The 24,684-nt window shown below is 33.2% G+C and overlaps 1 protein-coding gene across 1 annotated transcript in view; it reads right to left on the bottom strand.

The window, feature by feature from the left end:
* LOC132731145 (sodium- and chloride-dependent taurine transporter-like) overlaps window positions 1-23,739 on the bottom strand; it is a 39,153-nt gene extending 15,414 nt beyond the window's left edge. The window contains exons 1-6 of the mRNA XM_060717270.1: window positions 23,512-23,739; window positions 18,528-18,719; window positions 2,416-2,550; window positions 2,074-2,218; window positions 1,330-1,449; window positions 648-780 (exon numbers count right to left, since the gene is read on the bottom strand). Of these exons, the coding sequence (XP_060573253.1) occupies window positions 648-780; window positions 1,330-1,449; window positions 2,074-2,218; window positions 2,416-2,550; window positions 18,528-18,719; window positions 23,512-23,527 (741 nt within the window). The 5' untranslated portion in view covers window positions 23,528-23,739. The remainder of the gene's footprint in view (window positions 1-647; window positions 781-1,329; window positions 1,450-2,073; window positions 2,219-2,415; window positions 2,551-18,527; window positions 18,720-23,511) is intronic.
* Window positions 23,740-24,684: the final 945 nt, after the last annotated feature.

Raw genomic sequence — 24,684 nt, 5'->3', positions numbered from 1 at the left:
TATCGATAACAATTCACGAGGAATATCGCAACGAGATGAATGAAGTTAATTATCGATAACGACTCATAGGGAATATCACATTGAAGTTAACTATCGATAACGATTAATGGAGATTATCGCAGTGAATTTAATTATCGATAAAGATTCACGGAGAATATTGCATTGACGTTAGATATCGATAGCGATTCATAGGGAATGTCGCATTGCTATTAACAATCGATAACGATTTATGGGAAACATCGCATATAAGTTACTTTTCGATAACGATTTATGGGAAATATCGCAGTGAAGTTAATTATCAATAACGATTCATAGGGAATATTGCAGTGAAGTTAAGTATTGATAACGATTCATAGGGAATATTGCAGTGAAATTAATTATCGATAACGATTCGTATTGAGAGCGATTCATGGGGACTATTGCAGTGAAGTTAATTATCGATAACGATTCATAGGGAATACCGCAATGAAGTTAACTATCGTTATCGTTCCATGGGATATGTAACAATGTGTTGAACTATCAAAAATGATAATGATGATTCGAAATATTTCAGTGAATATCGTAGTCAAGTTGAACGTATCAATCTTTTAAAACATCGAAGCCGATTTAGATTTTATTTATTTTGAATTAGCATGGACATTTTGTACCTTTCCACTCCATCGAACACCCCTCCATACACAGAAATAAATGAGTATCCAAACGAAGAGCAGGGAAACAGCAAGTTCCCAAACAATAGTTCCCGGCTTATCTATGCCCTCTGAGATGTGTAACACTTTTCTTCTGTAAATGCATATTAAAACATTTAAAATTTCATTAAAAATTGATGATGTAAATGTGAAAAGTTCCTGCAAATAAAGATTGTTGACTATGAAAAGTAACTTAAAATGCAGAGTGACTGTTTTAATGAAATAAAAACAAATTTTCCTGGTACGAAGTTTTGAGACTTTGAGAAACCTTGACATTGGACTTAGCAGCCTTTGGGGTCAAACGCACTTTGGGGTTAGACCCCAAAGTGCGTTACAATTCGCATCGCACTTTGGGGTCCAACGCACTTTGGGGTCAAAATCGAGAAATTGACCCCAAAGTGGGTAAATATGCTACATATTAACGCACTTTGGGTTCCAGAGTTCTGGAGGTGTCAACTGAGTTCCGCTTAAATATTGCGTACTGACTTATTTTTGATCTGCGGACCCCAAAGTACGTAACGCACTTTGGGGTTGGACCCTAAAGTGCGTTTGACACCAAAGTGCGGTGTTACAAAGCCGCACTTTACAATTATTTTTACTGAAGGAAAATCCACTTTAGCTCAAGGTTTAGATTAGTACTTACTCCCAAAACTCTATAACAGAGTCCACTGTTTTCCCAGATGAATTCAATGCTAAAGGTATATTTGATGTTAATGATTGATTTTTCCATATTCTGCTTCGATTAGAGCTGCCATCAAAACATCTGGAATCAAAAGAGGTGGAATATGTCCTTCAAAATTTACAGAGAAAACGATTTATCAATAATAATGATAAAACTGATATTATTGATGATGATGTTGTAGTTAATGATGATGATGATAATGATGATGATGATGATAATGATGCTGATGATGATGATGATGATGATGATGATGATGATGATAATAATGATGATGATAATGATGATGATACGACGACAACAATTGTTATGATGATGATGATGATCATCATCATCATGTTGTTGTTGTTGTTGTTGCTGTTGTTGCTGCTGTTGTTGTTGTTGTTGTTGTTGTTGATAATGATGATGATAGTAATGGTGATAATGATGATTACGACTGTTGTTGTTGTTGTTATTGTTGTTGTTGATGATGATGATGATGATGATATTGATGAAGTTGATGCTGAGGAGGTGGAGAAGGAGGAGGATGGTGGTAGTGGTGGTGATGCGAAGGGTGCAAAATTGTATTTCTGTAAATTTCATAACCAAATAATTTTTACGAAAGATAAGAACATTTTTTATTTTTATATAGATCTAAAAGCACATTTGATGACACATTTATAATTGAAGAATTAGCAAATTATCAAGAACATAAGTATAACACTTTACCTTTCGGAATTCCATTCATTGTCACAAGTCGCCCACGGAAGTGACGTAGTAAATGACATATACAGGTAATAAACGCTCCAAGATAAGATGATGATGTAATATAGATTCAAACAAAATACAATGATGATGGAACCAATTGCAATTCCTGTGGAAAAAAGAATTAAAGATTAAACAAATTATATAGATAACATTATGAGACCGGGGTAAAATACATACATGCATATATTTATATAGAAAATCAAATAAAACTTTTTGTTGTTGTTGGTGTATAGAATCTAAATCTAATTTAAAAAATCTGCCGTTCCTTTAAAATTTAAATTGAGTCCAAATTCATAATCTCACCTTGAAATCCTGGTACGATCTTTCCCCAAGCTTTTATGCTACCAAGACTCATGTACTGGCCAAGGGAAAGTTCCAGTAGAAAAACCGGGACACCACACGTAACCAACAATACAAAATACGGGATAAGGAATGCCCCTGAAATAAAAGGCAAACTCAAACTGTCAAATATTAGATGAAATAGTGTAAAAGCGTTTTATTTTTATATCCTTTAAAGCTTAATAAATATCTCACAACAAGAAACATGGCAATGCCATGAAACCAGGTTTTCAATTATCACCATTGTAGATAAATATGTTGTATTTGAAATACAAATACAAGCAACAAACAATGTAACTATGTACAATGTAAAACATGAATAATGTAGGAGAAATTGCCACTGAAGAAGTGTTCACTATATATTCTGTATAAGGAAAAAAAACAAAGGGCCATAATTAGGTCAAAAATTATCCAATCACAAAACCCCGACAATATGTGCCAGGGCACTTGATGACAAAGCTTCTGTGAAAGTTTAAAAAAAAATCCGTTGAGAAATGTAGGACGAGTTCAGCACAGAAGAATTTGTTCACTACATATTGATAATTCTGTATAAGGAAAAAAAACAAAGCGCCATAATTAGGTCAAATATTATCCAATCACAAAACCCCGACAATATGCGCCAGGGCACTTGATGGCAAAGCTTCTGTGAAAGTTTGGTCAAAATCCGTTGAGAAATGTAGGAGAAGTTGCGCACGATAGAAATTGTTCACTATATATTCTGTATAAGGAAAAAAAACAAAAGGCCATAATTAGGTCAAATATTATCCAATCACAAAACCCTGACAATATGCGCCAGGGCACTTGATGACAAAGCTTCTGTGATAGTTTGGTCAAAATCCGGTGAGAAATGTAGGAGGAGTTCAGCACAGAAGAAATTGTTCACTATATATTCTATATAAGGAAAAAAAAACAAAGGGCCATAATTAGGTCAAATATTATCCAATCCCAAAACCCCGACAATATGCCCCAGGGCACTTGATGACAAAGCTTCTGTGAAAGTTTGGTCAAAATCCGTTGAGAAATGTAGGAGGAGTTGCGCACAGAAGAAATTGTTAACTATATATTCTATATAAGGGAAAAAAACAAAGGGTCATAATTAGGTCAAATATTATCCAATCGCAAAACCCCGACAATATGCGCCAGGGCACTTGATGACAAAGCTTCTGTGAAAGTTTGGTCAAAATCCGTTGAGAAATGTAGGAGTTGCGCACAGAAGAAATTGTTAACGGCCGCCCGCCCGTCCGCCCGCCCGCTGACATACCTCAATCTAATAACCAGTTTTTTCCTTCGAAAAACCTGGTTAAAAATGTTTCGAAGAGTGATAACTAGTACTTATATTGAAAAGGAGCTGGTTATCGCCCATACACTCTTGCTAAATAAAACTTGGTAAAACTGTGCTCGGTCTACATACAAATATCATTTTCAATTCTCGTGAACAATGATATTTCCAAATAAAATCAGTTTACATTTAATCTGCATTAAATTATTCACTTTCGTCATTTTCAAATATAAAAGATAATGTAGATTCAAATCATTAAAGAGTTTCGAGTCCAAAACATCCATATCAAATCCATATTGTACTGTATCTACCTTTGTTTACAATTTTTAAGTAAGAAAAAATACATATCATATCCATATTACACACGATGTAAACATCATTATTAATGTACTACAAAAACGCTTTTTTTATTTTGAGCGTTATATTTTATTTATTGTGTTTTCCCCCCTAAAAAATTGTGGTGTAAAATAAAAAGTTCATTATAAATAGCTAAGTACAATACTGCTATATTTAACTCGTTTAGTATTATACTTAAATGTATAATAACCTCAAAATATTTCATTATTCAACACACTTCATGCTGTGCAACAATATTGTGACGAACATCTTTTTGAACCCAATCGCGAAACTTCGGAAATTTCCGTAATAAAGTAAGATTGTTTTGGCAGTAATTTATCTAACTGTGGCAGATTTTGATTATTTCTAAAACAATTTTATTTATCTTTTATTCATTAAAGTAATTTCTCTCTAAATTTCTTCTGTTACGGTAAAGCATTTCAAATTCACTTAAATTCATGACTTTTTATAGTGTAAAATTGGTCCTCCTAAATTTTTGGTCATTTCAAGATTAATGATTTAATGTTACGCTTTTATGGTTTTTCTTATTTATTGATAATGTTTTCTTAAGTAATTGTTTAATTTGAAACTACCCCTATTTCCTTTATTTTCTAGCATGAGATTTTTAGTGAGTTCACTTTTTGTTAGACTATATAAGAAAGATTTTGACCTTCTCAATTGCTTTTGCCTCAAGGACGCCAAGGTAGCTTATACCTAGTCAACGAGATAAGCCACAATTTTTACCAATGTAGGGTTATTTTGTTTGTTTCATTTTTGAATAAGAAATCTATTTTATTATATTTTCTCAGGAGTGTTTTCCATTTACTTAAATTAGAAACTTAAATAACTTAAATTAACTTTGCTTTCATATTAAACTGTAAATTATGACCAACGTATAGATTGTAGTAGATTTTTGTAATGTTATAAACGATATTTGAGAAATGTAAATTTAATAAAAGTCATCTAAATTGTGAATGATCTTTGTTTGATTGAAACCTTAGAGTTTATAGTTAACCCGGGTTTGCAAGGTTAGTAAACCTGCTACATTTTGGGGGCTCGTCCGTTTAAAAAACTAAATTCAAAATTGTCTTGGAAAATGACAACGCCACCACATTCTTGGTGGATACCTTTAGAAGATAAAAACAAAAAGGTTTCATTCAAGGAAAGTCATGTTACTTCGCCACTACACACAAGTTGTTTTGATAACAAAACAGTTATGTTCAATAAACCGAAACAAACTCTCATAAATGTTTCAACTCAAAGTGAACCTATTTCTTCCCTTCATGAACCTTCTTTCATATCTAAACATATAAAATTTGAAACTAGGAGCACAAATACACCGAGTAAAAGTGAATTTTCATTTTACAATGAAAATAATTCACATTTTCAAAGTACATCAAGACAATATGAAATACAAAATAAACGTAGGGGATCTTCTCAAAATTTTGACATACACAATAAAAGTAGAGGATCTTCTCAAAATTTTGATATACACAATAAAAGTCGGGAATCTTCTCAAAATTTTGATATACACAATAAAAGTAGGGGATCTTCTCAATATTTTGATGATCTTGCACCCCATGGAAAGAAACCTACTGAAAGGTATTTTCCACAAAGTTTAGAACATGATGATAATGAAAACATGCACAATCCAATACAGGGATCGTCTCAAACTGAGTATAACACACAGGGACATTCTCAAAGTGATCAGCATTTAATTTTCTCAAAACAAGCATCAAACAATGACAGTTTTCTTTATTCTCACGACACGGGGCCATCTCAAAATTATCAAATTAACTCTCATGCCAATGAGTTTTGTCAGAACCTAACAGGGTTATCTCAAAAGGTTCAAGATCAAAACTCTAGGCAAACACGTGGTACACATAGGCAGTCTTTTGATAAACGTTATAGTAATGAAGACTTTAATGACAGAGACAATTTCATAAATTTTCATCAGGGACCATCTCAAAATCATTATCCCAATCATGAAATAAATAATAGTCAGTGCTATGACTCACAAAATGATGTACTGCCACACAATGTAGATCAATATGTACATACATTAGCAGACAGAAGGCATTTGTCAATACCTGAACACAGTTCTGCTTCTACTTTAATGGCAAATAGTCATTTTGTTGATCATAGAAGGCATCCATTAATGACACCTACTATCAATAGTTCAACTCATTCACAGAATGGCATACATTCTTTTCATAGGCCAGAAAAGCAAGCCTTTAAGCCACAAATGCAAAACTTCAACAGTACATATAAACCTAGCTCTTTAGGATTAAAAACTGCATCTCAGTTGCCTCTAAGGCACAAAGCCAAAGAGCCTGATAAATTTGATGGGGAATCAATAGAATGGAGAGATTATATTGTTCACTTTGAAAAAGTAGCAATTTGGAATCAATGGGATGAAGTTGAAAAAGCCCAACAATTACTTATGAGCCTAAGGGGACCTGCTCAAAAGCTTCTTAGTGATCTTAACCCAAACTTATTGGATAATTATGAGTACATTTTGTCAGTTCTTAACCGTAGATTTAACCCCCCTGAACGTGAAACAGCATATCGCTGTGAATTCAGAAATCGTTAACACCTTAAGTCTGAAACAGCTTCTCAATATGGCTACGCTTTACAAAGATTAGCTGTGAAAGCTTTTCCAACAGTACAGCCTGAAACCAGAGAGATATACATCATTGATCAATTTATAAATGGTCTTTTAAGCTTGAAGTCAGAAGCCATGTACAATATAGACACCCAACAACAATTGACTCTGCAATATCATTCGCAATAGAATTTGAGGCCTTTGAAAGTTCTCAGGGAATCCTTAGAAAACCAAGATTTGAGCAAGAGCAGTCTACATTTTGCAATAACATTTCAAGTAAAAGTAAAGAAAATGTTACCTTAGAAGACATAGCATCCCTTCTCAAAGCTTTGAATGAAAATCTTTCTAAAGGCAATAGAAGCAGATCAAATAGCAGAGACAGATCAAACATTGAATGCTTTAAATGTCACGCAAAAGGTCACATTGCATCAAATTGTCCCACAGCTAGTAAGGAAAACTAATTGAGGCTGATCTTGAGCCCAAAAGTTCAGCCTGTGATAAAACAAAAGAAAAGGGGCAAGATAACATTATCTTAAACAGTGCAACAAGTAGAACGTGTTTATATTCTAAAATTATTATTAAAGATTATTGTTCAAAAGCATTGATAGATTCAGGTTCGGCTGTAAGCATAATTTCAAATAAGTTCGCAAAGAAAATAGGAATCTTAGATGAACACCTTCAAGCGGTTTCATGTACTTTAACTGCAGCAAATGGAAGTAATATCAAGGTGTCCGGTAAAATAAATTTGAATTTTGACATAGATAATGAATTGTTCTCCTATGACTTTCTTGTGGCTGACCTTGAAGATGACCTGCCCGCTTTGTTAGGACAAGATTTCCTTGAAGATTTTGATGAAAATTTGAAATTTGGTAAAGCTTGCATGATTATCGGCAAACACAAGATAAATCTTTAAAGACAAGAAAGCAACAAACTATCACGCATTAGGCTCAATCATTCTACCAAGATTCCAGCAGAATCTGAAATTACTGTTCATGCCAAAATAGATGGCACATTCTTTGATTCACAAGGCATTGTTGAACCCAGTAAAGTGATGCTAAGGAAGGGTGTTCTTATGGCCAAGACTCTTGTTTCATCTGACCAAATGGACATACCAGTGTCACTTATAAATTTAACAAATCAAATAGTCAAAATTGACAAGAATCTAACTATAGGCAACATTCAGTCTGTCTCTTCAGTAAGTGAACTTGACAATAAGGAAACAACAAGCGTCATGCCTTGTGAGCTTCCTAGTCATTTACAACCTTTACTTGATGAAGCTTCTGATAACCTAACTAAAGAACAATTAGAACAGTTAAGCTGTGTTCTCTATGAATTTAAGGACATTTTTACATATGATTCAGGGAATATTACACAAACTGATATAGTAGAACATCATATTGATGTAGGTGACCACCAAGGCGTGTACCTTTGTCACAAAAAACAAGTAATTGAAGATGAAGTACAGAAAATGTTAGACAAGAATATAATTGAACCAAGTTCAAGTGCATGGGCAGCACCTGTAGTACTTATAAAGAAACCTGATAATTCAATCCGGTTCTGTCTAGATTACAGAAAACTTAACTCTGTTACAAAGAAAGATGCTTATCCTCTCCCAAAAATCAATGATGCTCTTGATACCCTCTCGGGTTCCAAATACTTTTGCACACTAGATTTAGCTTCAGGCTATTGGCAAATAAAAATGGACTCTGCCAGCAAACCTCTCACAGCATTTAGTACACATGTTGGTCACTTTCAATTCAAGGTCATGCCTTTTGGCTTATCAAATGCCCCGGCGACCTTTGAACGTTTGATCGAACTGGTACTTAGAGGTATGCAATGGAAACAATGTTTATGTTATCTAGACGACATAATTTGTTTTGGTCCTGATTTCGATACAACACTTCAAAATTTAAAGCAAGTTTTCCTGCGTTTTCGCGCTGCAAATTTGAAGCTAAAACCAAAGAAATGTCACCTTTTCAAAAAACAAATACAATATTTGGGCCACCTTGTGTCAGACGAAGGCATTTCTTGTATTCCTGACAAGATCGATGATATTAAGAATTGGCCATCACCAAATAATAAAAGTGAATTAAAGAGCTTTTTAGGCCTTTCTTCATATCATAGGAAGTTTATTCCTGCTTATTCTCAGCTTACTTTCCCACTCAATGAACTGACTCAAAAGAAAAGAAAATGTGTATGGACACAAAAGTGTCAAGAAAGTTTTGACAAATTAAAAGATAAATTAACAAAACCTACAATTCTAAGTTTTCCCACAGAAGATGGATTGTTTATTTTAGATACTGATGGTTGTAATACAGGCATTGTCTGTGTCTTGTCACAAATACAAAATGGGGAGGAGAAAGTGATCTCTTATGCTAGCAAATCTCTTAGCAAATCGCAACAAAAATACTGTACCACCTTTATAGAACTTTTAGCAGTAGTTACTTTTGTGAAACATTTTAGACACTATCTTTGGGGCAGAAAGTTCTTAGTAAGAACTGATCATGCTTCCCTGTTATGGCTTAAAAACTTCAAAGAACCGGAAGGTATGTTAGCTCGCTGGTTAGCTGTACTTGACACCTATGATTTTTCTGTGCAATATCGTAAAGGTGTCCTACATGCTAATGCAGATGCATTATCAAGAATACCAGTCCGTAAAAAATCATGCAAAAGAGAAAGTTGTCCTGACTGTGGGAATAATTATTTAAACAAACATCAAGAGGATGAAAATCATAAGATGTCTTGCTCTACAGGGAAAACGTCCACAAATCAGAAAGGAAGTAGTACTAAAGACAATGGAAAATTTCCATCTACTTCTCAAACAGTTATACCTATTTACAAAAACGCAGACTTGCACCCTGAAAACAATCATACATTAACATGTACAATAAATACTGAATTAAATGATATTGTTTCAAACCAACGTCAAACTGAAAACCAACCTCCTGTTTTAAACTCAAACTGGTTTGGTAAATGGTCCAATGTGGAGCTCTTAGAATTTCAAAAACAAAGATTCAGATATCAGTGTCATACTAAATCTTAAGAAAAAATTGCTGGAAAAGCCATCAAAAGTTGAAATTGCTAAATATACTACAAATGTTAGGACATTATGGAGTCTTTGGGAGTATTTAATCTTAAAAGACAACTTGCTTTGGCGAAAACATGACAACAAATCTTTACGTTTTATTCTTGTCATCTCGGTCGTGACAGAACTATTGCTTCCATTAAAAAAAAAAATTTATTGGCCTAACTTTACAAGTGATATTAAGCGCTGGGTAAATTCATGTGAAATGTGCTCCAGAAGAAAGCCAGGCCCTGGTTGCGGCAAGTCTCAGTTACAACAAGACATATCTTACCAGCCTTTAGACCGTATAGCCCTTGATATTCTAGGACCTTTACCTCCCACTTCTGATGGCAATCTTTATGTAGTAGTAATAAGTGACTACTTCACTAAATTCACTGAAGCTTATGCCATAAAGGATCATACTGCACTCACAGTAGCAGACAAATTAGTGACTGAGTTCATTTGCAGATATGGTATTCCTTCAATTGTCCACACCGATCAAGGTCCAGAGTTTGAGTCAATTCTTTTTAGTGAAATGTGTCGCTTACTAGGTATACAAAAAACAAGGACAGATCCGTATAATCCTAGGTCTGATGGCTTATCAGAAAGAAACATACGAACCATCCAAATGATGTTAGCCATGTTCGTAAATGAAAACAGGAACGATTGGGATGACCATCTTCCTTTTATTATGATGGCTTACAGATCAAGTGTACACGATAGTACAAAATGTACGCCTAATTTACTTATGTTTGGCAGGGAAAACACAATGCCTATTGACGTTATGTATGGAGACCCTCCTAACACCCTAGAACGTCTTTGTCCATCTCAGTATGTACAATGGTTAAGGCATTCTATGTCCAAAACATACCAAAAAGTTGCTGAGCAACTTAACACTTCTGCTACACGTCAGAAACGAACATATAGCAAAGGTCTTAAACCAAGGTCTTTTGACCCAGGTGATTTAGTATGGAGATGGTATCCTCCAACAGCTAATGCCAAGTTAGGTTTAGGTTGGGTAGGCCCATATAAAGTATTGGAAAAAAATTCCATAACAACATATCAAATAGAGCACCAAGTCTCCCATAAAAAACTTGTAGTACATGTTGATCATCTCAAAAGATGCTTTACTGAACAAACCTCTCAAAATGAGATAAACTATCATCAAGAAGATATATGTACTTCATTATCAAACATTCCCGTTTCTATTGATGAAGAATGGGAAGGGATTTGTGAATATGATAATGTAAATAGTGAGATACCCACTTCTCCATATCGCACTAGGGTGGGACGCAAAGTAAAACCAAAGGTGATTTTCTCACCTTGTTAAGAGGTTGTTTATAAATTAATCATTGACTTGTGTCTGCTAAAACATACGCTTTAATGCACTTAGTTTTCTCATTATAATGTATCAATGTTTTTACCATTTAAAATATCATACTTAAATTAACATTATTGTTAAGCGGATAAATGTAAGGAAAACATAAAACATCATATATGTGTTAAAATAATGCATTATGATTTTGTTTCCACTATAGATCATATTTAAAGTATTAAAATTAAAACCCCAAAACTTATTTGTTGCTTGAGAAATCCAAAATGGAAATAAATTTTCCAAAAATGGTATACAAGCTTCTTAATATTAACTTATACATGTAAAATATGAAATATTATACAAAGACTTATTTGTAGACTTGTACCTATTTTAAAAGATACAATTACAAATAAATTAAATTAATTGTATAATTAACTTAACTTTATATTTATGTTGTAAATAATTAATTTATGCGCAATGAATAATTATGGATATACTTGTACATATACATGTCAGTGTGTGTTTATTAAAAAAAAACAAATAAAATGTTTATGATTAATGCTAAATTGTTAATTAAAAATCTACATAAATGATAAAAATATATATATATTAAAACTATAAGTAATGATTTGGAAATTATAGTTATAGTTTTTTCCTATCTGTATATAAAAAAAAAATTCAAATATCCGAAGCATTGGTAATATTGTGGCTTAGCTTGTGTTATGAACAACTCTTTGAATCACCAACAGTCTTTTGTATTGCTATTTATTTGATAAAGTTACTATCTTAATGATTCTGTTCCATATTACTTTGAAATAGATTTAACCTATTTAATTATGTATGGACAATAACATGTAAACTTTGGTCTTCAGCATTCAAGGTGCAAGTTGCCCTAAATGCTATTATCCATGTTTACAAGACCTAGAAATTATTTTCTGTGATGGAATTTATCCTGGAAAATCTTATTGTCCGGGCCAGGATATATGATTTAATTGGTTGAATGTTTTCTTAATATGAGAAGAGTTTAGTTAAAGATAAATATTTACATTTTCCATTGTCGAATAAGGACATCTTTTGAAATCTTGACTGAAAGTAATGAATCGAATTTATACAATTCTTTTCTTATTTCATGCCAATATGTTTTTCTTGTCTATTGATAGCGCAGGGGTTATCCTGGAAACTAAAGTTGTCCAGCCCAGGATATTTGGCAATTGAAGTTATAATGGAATTCTGCAATAAAATAAAATAATTAACAATCAATCAATCAATCAATTAATCAATCAATTAATCAATCAATCTTTACCTTGGTATAAGCTACTGAAAGTAACAATTACTTTCACCTGTTTTTTTTTGTTGTTATCATTTCAGCATGGAATTTCTTGATCTTTGCGTTCCTCAAGAAGAAATGGAGAATTTTCTCCAAGCTGATGTTAAGTCGCCTGAATCAGTGCAAAGGCCATTTTGGCCTGGAGTACCAACTGAGTGTCCAGTCACCGTATGTAAAACCGTCTATGCTAAATTTATGGGGTTTGAAAGACACTGGAATTCGGTACATACTCCAGAAAAATTATCCTTCCAGTGTTCATGTTGCAAGTCAAAGTACTGGAGAAAGGATATAGCAACGAAACATCTGAGGCAGAAACATAATTTGAAAGATGTATCAATCTATGAACAGATGGAACCAAACAAAATGTACATCGACCCAGGGAATATATTACCATTTCGGCCTAACCATCGAGATCGATTAGCAGAAAAACGGAAACAACAACTGTTACAGCAGAATACATCACTAGTAACAGAAAAGGCCGATTGTAGAGATGAGGAAATTCTTTTTGACAAACACGGAAATACCATAGGGAAAACTTTCAGAAAGAAGCAGAAAACTATGTGATAATTGACATTATGCCTATTTTCATTGGATTGAATATTTTGTACAATTATATCCGCAACTTCAATTATCATAATCTTTTGTGTTGTATAATTTATTTTATAATGTAAAATGTCACAATAAAAATATATTTTCTTTTTAATTCTGCCAAATGTTAATTGAAATCAAATTGCGCTATGCATTTAAAAGATTATACAGTACAGTGAATGTTATCTTATTAAGTTCTCAGATTGAATATTTAAATAAAATTATTTTAAAATTTACTACATTGCTTGGTTTTAAAAGTTTCAAATAATATGATATTTGTAAACTTTGTTTTAAGGAAGGTGGAATGTGGCAGATTTTGATTATTTCTAAAACAATTTTATTTATCTTTTATTCATTAAAGTAATTTCTCTCTAAATTTCTTCTGTTACGGTAAAGCATTTCAAATTCACTTAAATTCATGACTTTTCTAGTGTAAAATTGGTCCTCTTAAATTTTTGGTCATTTCAAGATTAATGATTTAATGTTACGCTTTTATGGTTTTTCTTATTTATTGATAATGTTTTCTTAAGTAATTGTTTAATTTGAAACTACCCCTATTTCTTTTATTTTCTAGCATGAGATTTTTAGTGAGTTCACTTTTTGTTAGACTATATAAGAAAGATTTTGACCTTCTCAATTGCTTTTGCCTCAAGGACGCCAATGTAGCTTATACCTAGTCATCGAGATAAGCCACAATTTTTACCAATGTAGGGATATTTTGTTTGTTTCATTTTTGAATAAGAAATCTATTTTATTATATTTTCTCAGGAGTGTTTTCCATTTACTTAAATAAGAAACTTAAATAACTTAAATTAACTTTGCTTTCATATTAAACTGTAAATTATGACCAACGTATAGATTGTAGTAGATTTTGTAATGTTATAAACGATATTTGAGAAATGTAAATTTAATAAAAGTCATCTAAATTGTGAATGATCTTTGTTTGATTGAAACCTTAGAGTTTATAGTTAACCCGGGTTTGCAAGGTTAGAAAACCTGCTACATGACTTCCGGTGTCGCGTAATAATCACACGGGCGTAATTTTACCACGGTTTACACATGTTTTTTAAAACTTGCCTGTAACTTTATTTACAAACAAAGCGCTAAGAAAATTGGTATAAATCTTCAGCATAGAACACTTATTTCGGTTTATGTATTTGATTACAATGTATTATGACAATATTTTTTCATGCAGAATGTATTCGTGAAATTGAGCAAAATCGCCAAATTCTGCATCTTTCGTAGGGCATTTTTAAAAAAACCTGAAAAGTTCTAAAAGTATTAAATTCATGAAAATAAATGCTTTTAAAACTTGTCGGGGGTGTTAAACTTTGTTTCTTGTCCATTGTTTTATTTCTAAATTGGCTAGAACTAATTTCTTAAGCTGTAGTTGAAAATGGCCAATTTCTCCGAAAACTAGGTCAAATTACCCGAAAATTTTGCCCGAAAGGGTACTATAAATTTAAAACTTGTCATTCATTACCATACAATTTATTCTTAAGAATAAAGGTCTAATAACTTGCCAGATATTTTAATATTCACAATTCAATGATTGTTTTAATCAACAAACGCCATAAATATAAATAACACGATTTAAAGCGGCTTGTATCCTTCGGCCGTTTTTCAAAATGGCGGACAAATTCTGTTAAAATGTGATCTATATACTTTCTTTTAACTGATTAAGTACATATGCGTCATTATATTGCATTAACTTTGATATCAAAATGTTAAAAAACGTTTTCCCAACTCAATAAATCATTTAGACAAAAATGACAATTCAAATTAACAAAGGAACTCCACAGCTTTACTGCATTTAAGTCAGCTGCCATTTTTGCCAATTGAGGATCACTTAACTATGGTGTCTGATTTGTGCCACACCTTTTTACCTTTTTCAGTATTTTGTGAATATATGCCCTTCAACCGCAACAACACAAAAAAGATAAAATGATAGAGGGGACACATTTTTTTCCATGTGTCATAGGGTGAGAGAAATGTGCAGCCTGACTGGAACTCGAACCCGGGACCCTAAATAGTGAACACTTCTGAACTGTGACATACTCCCCTGCTATATTGAAATTCTTCCTCGAATTTCACAGAGTTACAGAGAAAATTAAATTATTAAATTTTTAATAAATTCTGAGCTAATTATTATTCAGTCACGGTCCCCATTGGGCGCAAAGTGTCAATAGGTGAGAAAAATGTGCAGCCCAAGCAGAAATCAAACCTGGGGCCCTCGGAATACCATATCGCTGCTCTACCGACTTAGCTATCTGGCCGCTTACACATCATCTCCCCAAATTAAATAGTGAATAATTCTGACCCCTACTATATTTAAATTCATCCTTGAATTTCACAGAGTTACAGAAAAATAGATATAAACTCTGAGGTATATTCAGTCACGGTCCCCCGTTTGGTGCCAAGTGTCACAGGGTGAGAAAAATCTGCAGCCTGAATGGAACTCAAACCCGGGACCCTCAGAATACTGTACCATGGCTCTATCGACTTAGCTATCCGGCCGCTTACACATCATCTCCGTTAAATAGTGAACAGTTCTGAACCATGACATACTCCCCTGCTATATTGAAATTCATCCTCCAATTTCACAGAGTTACAGAGAATTGAGCCGCGTCACGACAAAACCAACATAATGGTTTTGCGACCAGCATGGATCCAGACCAGCCTGCGCATCCGCGCAGTCTGATCAGGATCCATGCTGTTCGCTTGCAAACCCTATAACAAGTACAGAAACTGATAGCGAACAGCATGGATACTGATCAGACTGCGCAGATGCTCAGGCTGGTCTGGATTCATGCTGGTCGCAAACCCATTATGTTGGTTTTGTCGTGACGTGGCTCAAGTGTAAATTAAACTCTGAGCAATATTCAGTCATGGTCCCCTGTTGGGACCGCCAAGTGTCACAGGGTGAGAAAAATGTGCAGCCTGACTGGAACTTGAACACGGGACCCTTGGAATACTGTACTACGGCTCTTAGTCATATTAGCTTATTGATCCGGCCGCTTACAAATCATCTCTCCTAAATAGTGAACAGTTCTGAACCGTGACATACTCCTCTGCTATATTTAAGTTCATCCTCGAATTTACTGAGTAACAGAGAAATTTTAATTAAACTCTGAGCTATATTCAGTCACGGTCCCCTGTTGGGCGCCAAGTGTCACAGGGTGAGAAAATGTGCAGCCTGACCGGAACTCAAACCTAGGACCCCCGGAATACTGTACAGCATCTCTACCACCTGAGTTATCAAGCCGCTTACACATCATCTCCCCTAAATAGTGAACAGTTCTGAACCGTGACAATAAAAAATCATTTTGTTGCCCCATATTTAGCGTAGAATCGCCTTAAATTTGCCGGTTCCAGATAACCAGTGTAGCATGGCAGCAGGAAATAGACAAAATAATACGCAATCTTATCTCGTGGAAACATGTTTCTACTGTTTGTTTGTTTATTATTTGATAAGATAAATGAAAAAAAAAATAAACTACTGTAGAGGTGTGCTGAAAAGATGGCATTCTGTGTAAATAACAAAAATTTAAACAATGATGTTTGAAATTATCTCGAGAGCAATTTATCATGGTAAATCTTTTTTCTTTTTTTTCTTTTTTTTTTTTTTTGAATTTTGCAAAATGACAAGAAATGTCTTAAGAACCGTTTTAATTATTTTATAGAATTTCAACAACTTTAAAGTTAAAACAGCCAGGCCGCTAGGCCGCGAAAATAAATCAAAATCTTCTCTCAAAGAAATTTTTCGGCTTATATTTCTTTTAATTAACAAGAAATGTCTTTAGAACTTCATTAAGAGATGTTTCAATTGGTTTGTATTTTAATATAAAATTTCAACATCTTAAAGTAAGTTCGTACTTGGATTTATTATAATATTTTTATGTAAAATTTTCCATAAGAAACGTCACTTGTTCTTCAAAGCTTTAACAACATTGGTTTGGATGCATGTATTTTCGACAATGGGAGTACATACATCCGAAATAATTTCATTTTTATTTACAAACAAAAGTTTTATGAAGATTGATATAAATAAAAGTAATTAAAATGATACCAACAAATCGACTGAAACTTAGCTTTCATAATCAACCCTTCAACTAGTATAGAAAAAATATAGCAATTTAGATTACTTAAGTATAGCTGCGTAAATAATTATATCATCCATTGATAAAAAAGATGAAAAAGATTTGATTTTTCCAACAAATTCATAATGACTTTTTTATGTATTCCTCATAAAAACCAGCACTACTTTTTCCTTCCGATAAGCTACGCTAGCGAAAAATAGCGATGCACCAGCTAGGATAATATGATTTTAATGAGATTTGCCTCTCTCTCTCTCTCTCTCTCTCTCTCTCTCTCTCTCTCTCTCTCTCTCTCTCTCTCTCCTTTCTTTCTTTTTTTTTTTTTTTTTTTTTTTTTGTCCTAGCAAAAAATATAGTACATTTCTTAGATTAAGAGAAAACATTAGCAAAACAAAAAACAATATATAGGATTACAGAGTCGCTAAGTCACTCACAAAACCGAGCTACTTAATGATATTTAGTAAACTTATTGTTTGGCCAAATGAAAATATTTAAGTGTCTTAAACCCGTGTAATTCAATGTATATATACAACTTGTCCGAACAGTCATTAGTTACGAAAATTACCGAAGTATGCCGACTTTGTACAAACTATTATTACCTTAATATTGTACAATAATGAAGCATTTTTCATCGTACAAAATGCATTAATATAGTATTTAGGTTAAGTGCTTAAAAAAGAACTAATGGCTTTGCACTGGTTACATGTAATATTTTGACATTTAAGACATATGTGATGCACAAACAGCATTATTTAAACAGATAACTCGTCATATGAAAAAAGGTCTGTATATTTTATATGAAAAAAAGGTCTGTATCTTTTATATGAAAAAAGGTCTGTATCTTTTTTATTTATAAGTGTATCCTGCTCCTCTTGAAGTTTATTATGACGGAGAAAAACGAGTAGAGATTAAGCGTATTTATTTCCACAGAAAAACAAGTTTGTTATTACAAATGAAAACAAATATACGCGGGTGCAATTTTTTAAGAAACTAAATTACATTTGCATGGTAAACCGGTACATCCCTGAAAATAGCGGACACTATCAAATATCTGGTCAACCCCCACCATTCGAAGACAGTTGGAATAAAAACTAATAGAATCATTAGGTTAGATAGAGGATAGGGAAATCCAAACCCGAGGGTAATCGGTTCCATCGGGAACGAGCCTTGGCTCGTTCCCGATGGAACCGATTGCCAGGAAAAAAAACTGCGAAATGGATATGTGCGCCGCAAAAACTAAACCGCCCCATTAAAATGGCAAGGCAGTGACAGACGAACGGTAAAAGTTGGATAGTTTTCCCTGCTAGTGCATGGACCTCCATCTGTTCCTTCCCACCCCCATCCCTCCCTTCCATGAAAAGTCTGAGCTTTCTAAAACGTTGTCATATAACTTGAGCACGCCAGTTTGACTTACAGTCAAACATAACCAAAAAAAAGTAATCTAACACGTTACATTTATACTTACCGCCACCATTCTTATAACAGAGGTATGGGAATCTCCAAATGTTTCCAAGCCCAACAGCAAAGCCAATGCATGACAAGATGAAGTCAAACTTCGAGGACCATTTGTCTCTTTCTGGAACTTTTTCAATAGAGCATGGAACACTATCATCACTGCTGTTCTCCCGCAAGTCGAACACTTCATTAGCTTCATCACCTAAAACAAAATAATATTTATTGTTATACATACGGTCTATTCTATTCTGTTCTGTACTGATAGATAATTTGAGCCGCGTCACGTCAAAACCAACATATTGCGTTTGCGACCAGCATGGATCCAGAACAGTCTGCGCATCCGCGCAGTCTGATCAGGATCCATGCTGTTCGCTATCAGTGTCTCTACTTGTAATAGGGTTGGTAAGCGAACAGCATAGATCCTGATCAGACTGCGCGGATGCGCAGGCTGTTCTGGATCCACGCTGGTCGAAACGCACTATGTTGGTTTTGTCGTGACGCGGCTCATTGAATGTATGCAGTTATTAAGGTTGCAAAGTGGCAATGTGATACATATGGTGCATTTATTTCCGGAGATGGTACAAAGTAGTCCTTGAGATAGTCCAAAATGTTTCTGAATGTGGTAGAGATAGACTAAAATTGTTCCGGCAAGGTTGAAGATAGTCCAAAATCGTATCAACTTCCGGAGGTGATGGAGATAGTCCAAAATCGTTCCGGGGAGATAGAGATGGTCCGATATCTTTCCGGAGAGGTTGGAGATAGTCCGAAATCGGAAAGATTTGAGGTAGTGGAGATTGTCTAAAATCTTTCCAAAGGTGATAGAGTAGTCTGATATCGTTCCGGAGAGGTTGTTGGTAGTCCAATATTTCCGTAGGTGATGGAAATAGTATAAAATCTTTCGTATGTTGACAAGTCTAAATTATAGTATATGATACAAAATCTTTCTTCCTTTCTGAAGAAAGTACAGAATCTTTCCTAACATATGCTAATGAAGAAATTCGATTATTTATTTATTTATTTATTTATTTATTTATTTATTTTTATAAATTAATTATTTCATTCATTTATTCATTTATTCTTTCATTCATTCATTATTTTATTTATTTATTTGTTTGTTTGTTTATTTATTTTGCAGATAATGATTATCAGTATCGTCTTAAGCCCATATTGCTTGTTCTGCATGGTATTTATTACAAATATATTTAATGCAATTAGAACTCTTTTATTAACGTTATTTTTCATGCAGCTGATTTTGTGTTGGTGTTGTTGATGTGGCTGTTGTTGTTGTTGTAATCGCTGTTGCATAAGATTGCGATAATCAGGTCAAGCATCTGACACAATGTCGACATTAAATATGATGTTGTAAATCAAACTGACATATAAAAGTGGTTCATTATAATGTTAGTTCATGTAAACGCGAATAATTAAAATACTTCTGCTAACATAATAATTTCTTCTTCAGGTAGTCACGATGATTAATTTTGTTAGTTTATGGATATTGCAATGTTTTTTATTGTTTTTTTTTTGTTTTTGTTTTTTTTTGGGGGGGGGAGAGAGAAAAATCATATAAACTTATTATTTCAATGATACATTGATATATGTATATAATACTTATTTAAGAGAATATTTTCCATTAGAGTGAAATATGGAATATATTTTCACGAAATATGATAAATTTCATGTAGTGAATTTTATCGTGATAAGTGAAAATATATTCCATTTTTCACGAAAAAACGAAAAATATAACATGATGTAGCACCATATTTTATGAATGTATATACTCTAGATAACGTTGTGATAGTGTATTTTCATCACTTATAACTAACTCCATGTTGGAGTGGCATTTTACTTTTATGCTGTAAACTTTTGTCTTAAACGTCAGTACAATGATGAGATGTAAATACTACATATAATCGTGACATGATTATATGTTTTTTTTTACACTGAATATGGAGTTACTTCCCTTAATACTTTCCCCCCATTATTGTCTCGGCTGTATTTTTTTTTTTTGCGCTGCACATGTACCGCAATACTTATTTACAAATTAGTCCAGACATTGTTATTTTACATCAAACATCAACTGACCTTGGCTCGGAGTAAACAAAACAAATAATATAAATAAATTAAAAGATATAGTTTGCAACATCACGACCATGCAGGAACAAAGCAGCAACAATATGAATTGACCAGAAAAATCCAGTCAAAACTAGTGATTAATAATAAAATTAATTAAAGTATGGAACATCAGACGGACCATGGATATATTTATATTTTCAGTATGAAAAAGAATGGCGAAAGTTTTCAACAATGCCGAAATATCTAACGGCTCCCAACTAAATGCGTAACATTCCGACAACAAAAAATTAGTTCTTTATTCTTTCCATTTCAAAAGCATAATACAATGTATTGGGTTTTATTATATGATCTAAAAAAATAGCTGCAATCTCATTGGTTCAAACAGTAGTCAACAGAACAAATCATAAAATCATATTCACTGGGTGTAGTATCATATTTCCTGGTTGAATTGGATTTGCCCGATCTAAAAAAAGAATTAGACTAATATTCAATAACCATACCGCGAAGACAATAAACTGTGCGTGCGTAAATCATATTCACTGGGTGAAAATGATTTACGCATGCGCAGTTAAGACTACACTGGCCTAAAATGGCATCATACTCATTATTCAATGAGAATACAGCATAGACTATTTAAAATTGTTGCATTTTGTTCTTCGTGGCATATTTCTCAATTCAAATATATATTTACTCAAAAAATAATTGGTAAAAGTTACACCGCAATCATAATAAGTACATTGATAACTTGTTTTTAATATTACGCTTAACTCTTTGTTTATGTCTTTTAATCTTAGGTTGATCACATAATAAAACAGACATTCACCGGCAAAATGTCATATTGACCTAGGCTATCGCATCATATAGAATGGCTCACAAGTCAATAGTTTTATAATATTAAATGAGTTATGAATAATGATAAATCAAAATTATAGAGCACTACAAAACAACTGAAAAGGCTTAATCTTTTTTTCATTAAAAAATACGTGTGTCATTCATATGTGGTAGATGTAATCCTATACATCGGAAATACATCATTATTCCATATTTTTTAACAATACTTACAATAAATGATACAATATTACATAATGAGGTTTTAATCTGAATATATATATTTTATCTGGGGGGGGGGATCATGCTTTTACGCCATGTTAACGCTCGTGAAATTATATTTTCGTAACCATTTCTCATATCTGATTATTTGCATTTCGTAGTTGGAGATAAAAAGGTTAGGAAATCATATGATATGTTAGCGATAGACCTGAATGAGATTTAGTGTTTCTTGGTTTTTTTCAAGTATGATGTCAAGAAACTGCAGATACTATCATTAACAAAGATAATGATTCCTCAAGGGGGCGTTCTAAATGGATAACACGAAGTCAAGAGGAGAAAATCAATTTCCACCGTGTCGACTGTTAAAACTATCAATATTGTACCGTTTAAAATCTTAGTATATCATATAAAAGTAAAATTACATGAATGAAACAGTAACATTTTTTTTTTGTATTTGTTTTTTGTTTTTGGTTTTTTTTTTGTGCGAAATCACTTATATGTAATGCATTTGTGCATAAATTATCAAAATTAAATGAGAAAATTGGCCTTGCGTAACTTTTTTGTATGATATACGATTACATGTATATTTGTACATTAGATATTTTCGTGATAAAACGTAATATTATTCACTTCAAAATAAGTTTCGCATATTCCAGACTTCGGCTTTAAATTAAAACCGTGATCAGATATGATGTTATTGAAGCAGACCAGAACCCACGACCGAAAGAATATCTCGATGAAACTGCATAGAAATCCTAAACATAAATGGGTAATATAGATGAGAGTCCGGAGGGTAGAATCACATTTCGATTTTCTTAAAAAAGGATTGAATCTTAAATAAATTTTTAAGTAATAGATATACTATTACTTATACTTCACATCTGGTGCAGCGGAAATTCACATATAATTTTTAACTTTCGTACCTGCGATATAACTTATCTTCATATAAAGAAAGTTACTGATAGTTTGGTTTTGTAAAATGAACTTACTGACTCCATCAGTCAATATGTCAGGATATTTTGTAACTTAGATATACCGTTTTAAATAGCTTTAAAAAATTGACAAAAAAATCAAAATAATTTCAATACAAATACTGCTGCACCATTGTCTTGTCTAAGGAAAATGGCGGTTTTCTCAGAAATCTTAGCGTGAAACTGAATAGATCGCCGATTGGCTTAATTATCTGAAAGCCCCCTGCCAGCTTGATTGACAGGCGGCGTAATGTCAATTTCTCGCGCCAGTGCTCATTTCATTCTCATCGACACGCAAAGGGTTCTTCTGCCAAACAGCTGTTTACACCATTACTTGCTTCCAAAAAGATAAGGAATTTTACCGAGAAGGTACTGTTTAATTTAAATCGAGGTGGAAAATTCAATAAGAATTTCTATCCCAAATACATTCACTGTTGATGTTAATTATGACAACAAACTCAAAATATATATCATAATTGTTATTAATTAGTTTCAGCAAATGATTCATGTATGTCAACAAACACAAACACTAAGTCACGCAATTTTACAAAACGCATCATTTCCGCCATTCTATTGTTAACGTTAGCTTCTGAATAGGATTTATATTCATTCAGGATAAATAGCAAAGGAAATATAAAGAAAAATGGCGAGACACGCGTTTATTTAAATTCTACATAAGAACAGCGTTCATAAAAATATCATCATTTCACATGATACCTTCACTAAATTCGCAAATTGCTTGGCAAATAAAAAGAAATAGAAAAATAATCTAGAAAAAAAAACACTAGAGAAAAAAGATGCTAACTCTTTTCCATGCACCTGTAAATTCCACATGCAACGCCTCATGTTAAAGCATTCACCAAGAAAAATGAATATTTACAAACTTGCAGCACTCACCTTTTTCACAGTCCATCTTTATTTTCACTTCTGGATTTAAGCCAATGTAAAATTTTCCATAGAATGGAATTTCCCGCGCATTAACCTTTCAACCTTCCGCGTTGTTAAATAATGATAAAATGAGAAAAGGTTAGTGTAAATTAGAATAGCGTTTCAGGCGAGTGGGTAATGAGAAACTATCCGCCCCGTGAGAAACTATCCGCCGCGTGAGAGACGTACGTACATCTATCATTTAAGCCTTTTAAATTCAGTTTACCATAGTAAGCACGTAATATATTGTTATCACTAGGTTTAAATTACCTGCAAGAAGTTTTTGTTGTTTTTTTTTTTGTTTTTTTTCTCAAAAAATCCGATCTTCGCAGCTTGACATGATGTGAGATAGTTATATATATTGTTAGAAGAGAGATAATTGGAGATGGAAATGTTCATTCTATTTCATTTGTTTCTTGTTCTGCGTTCGTCAGTACCTGTCTATTACGTCATTTGATGAAAAAAAAATGTGTTCCTGCTTTATTTATGTAAGCATCAGCGGGCCTTAAAATAGTATAACATTCGCGATGATGTCAGCGGTCCGACATAAACGTATAGTGACCGCCTGAGCGGATACTACTACATTATATCATACCTTACATGAGTATGTTCTTTCTTGATTTATATGTCAGCGAGCCTATAAAAGTTTAAAAAGTACGATAATATTTTTGTCGGATCACTAAAGGTTAACGACGTATATAAAAGCGATGACAATTTTACACACAAAAAAACGCGCTTAATATAAGTTGTCTGCCAACAATTTTTAGTACATTTTAAAAAATCTTTTGTGGGTAAAATAAATTTAGATCCAACTTTTACAAATATGTGCTATAAAAGTGCGGTATCATAGCATTTTAGTGACCTCCGAGTCAGACGGGCCTCAGCCTTCGGCTCCGGTTCGTTAAATGTCCGTTAATAGGCCACTATAATGCTATGAGGCACTACTTCTGAACTCCGTTTCTAACACCAACATCTACGCAGTCGGTAAGGCAATTATTTTGATAAATACTGGATTAATATGCAAAAATATATATAAATTATAAACATTTTCCTGTCTTCGCATTTCGCCTTTTGAGACAAAGACGAAACGACAAATAAAGAGCACCGATACAAAGATTTCTACCCGCAAAGATTTCTACCCGC

Source organism: Ruditapes philippinarum, unplaced genomic scaffold (genome assembly GCF_026571515.1).
Source record: "Ruditapes philippinarum isolate M1 unplaced genomic scaffold, ASM2657151v2 ctg5455_1_1_1_1, whole genome shotgun sequence".
Classification (NCBI taxonomy): Eukaryota; Metazoa; Mollusca; class Bivalvia; order Venerida; family Veneridae; genus Ruditapes; species Ruditapes philippinarum.
The sequence above is the reverse complement of the archived record's forward strand: the minus strand, read 5'-3'. Positions and strand labels throughout refer to the sequence as shown.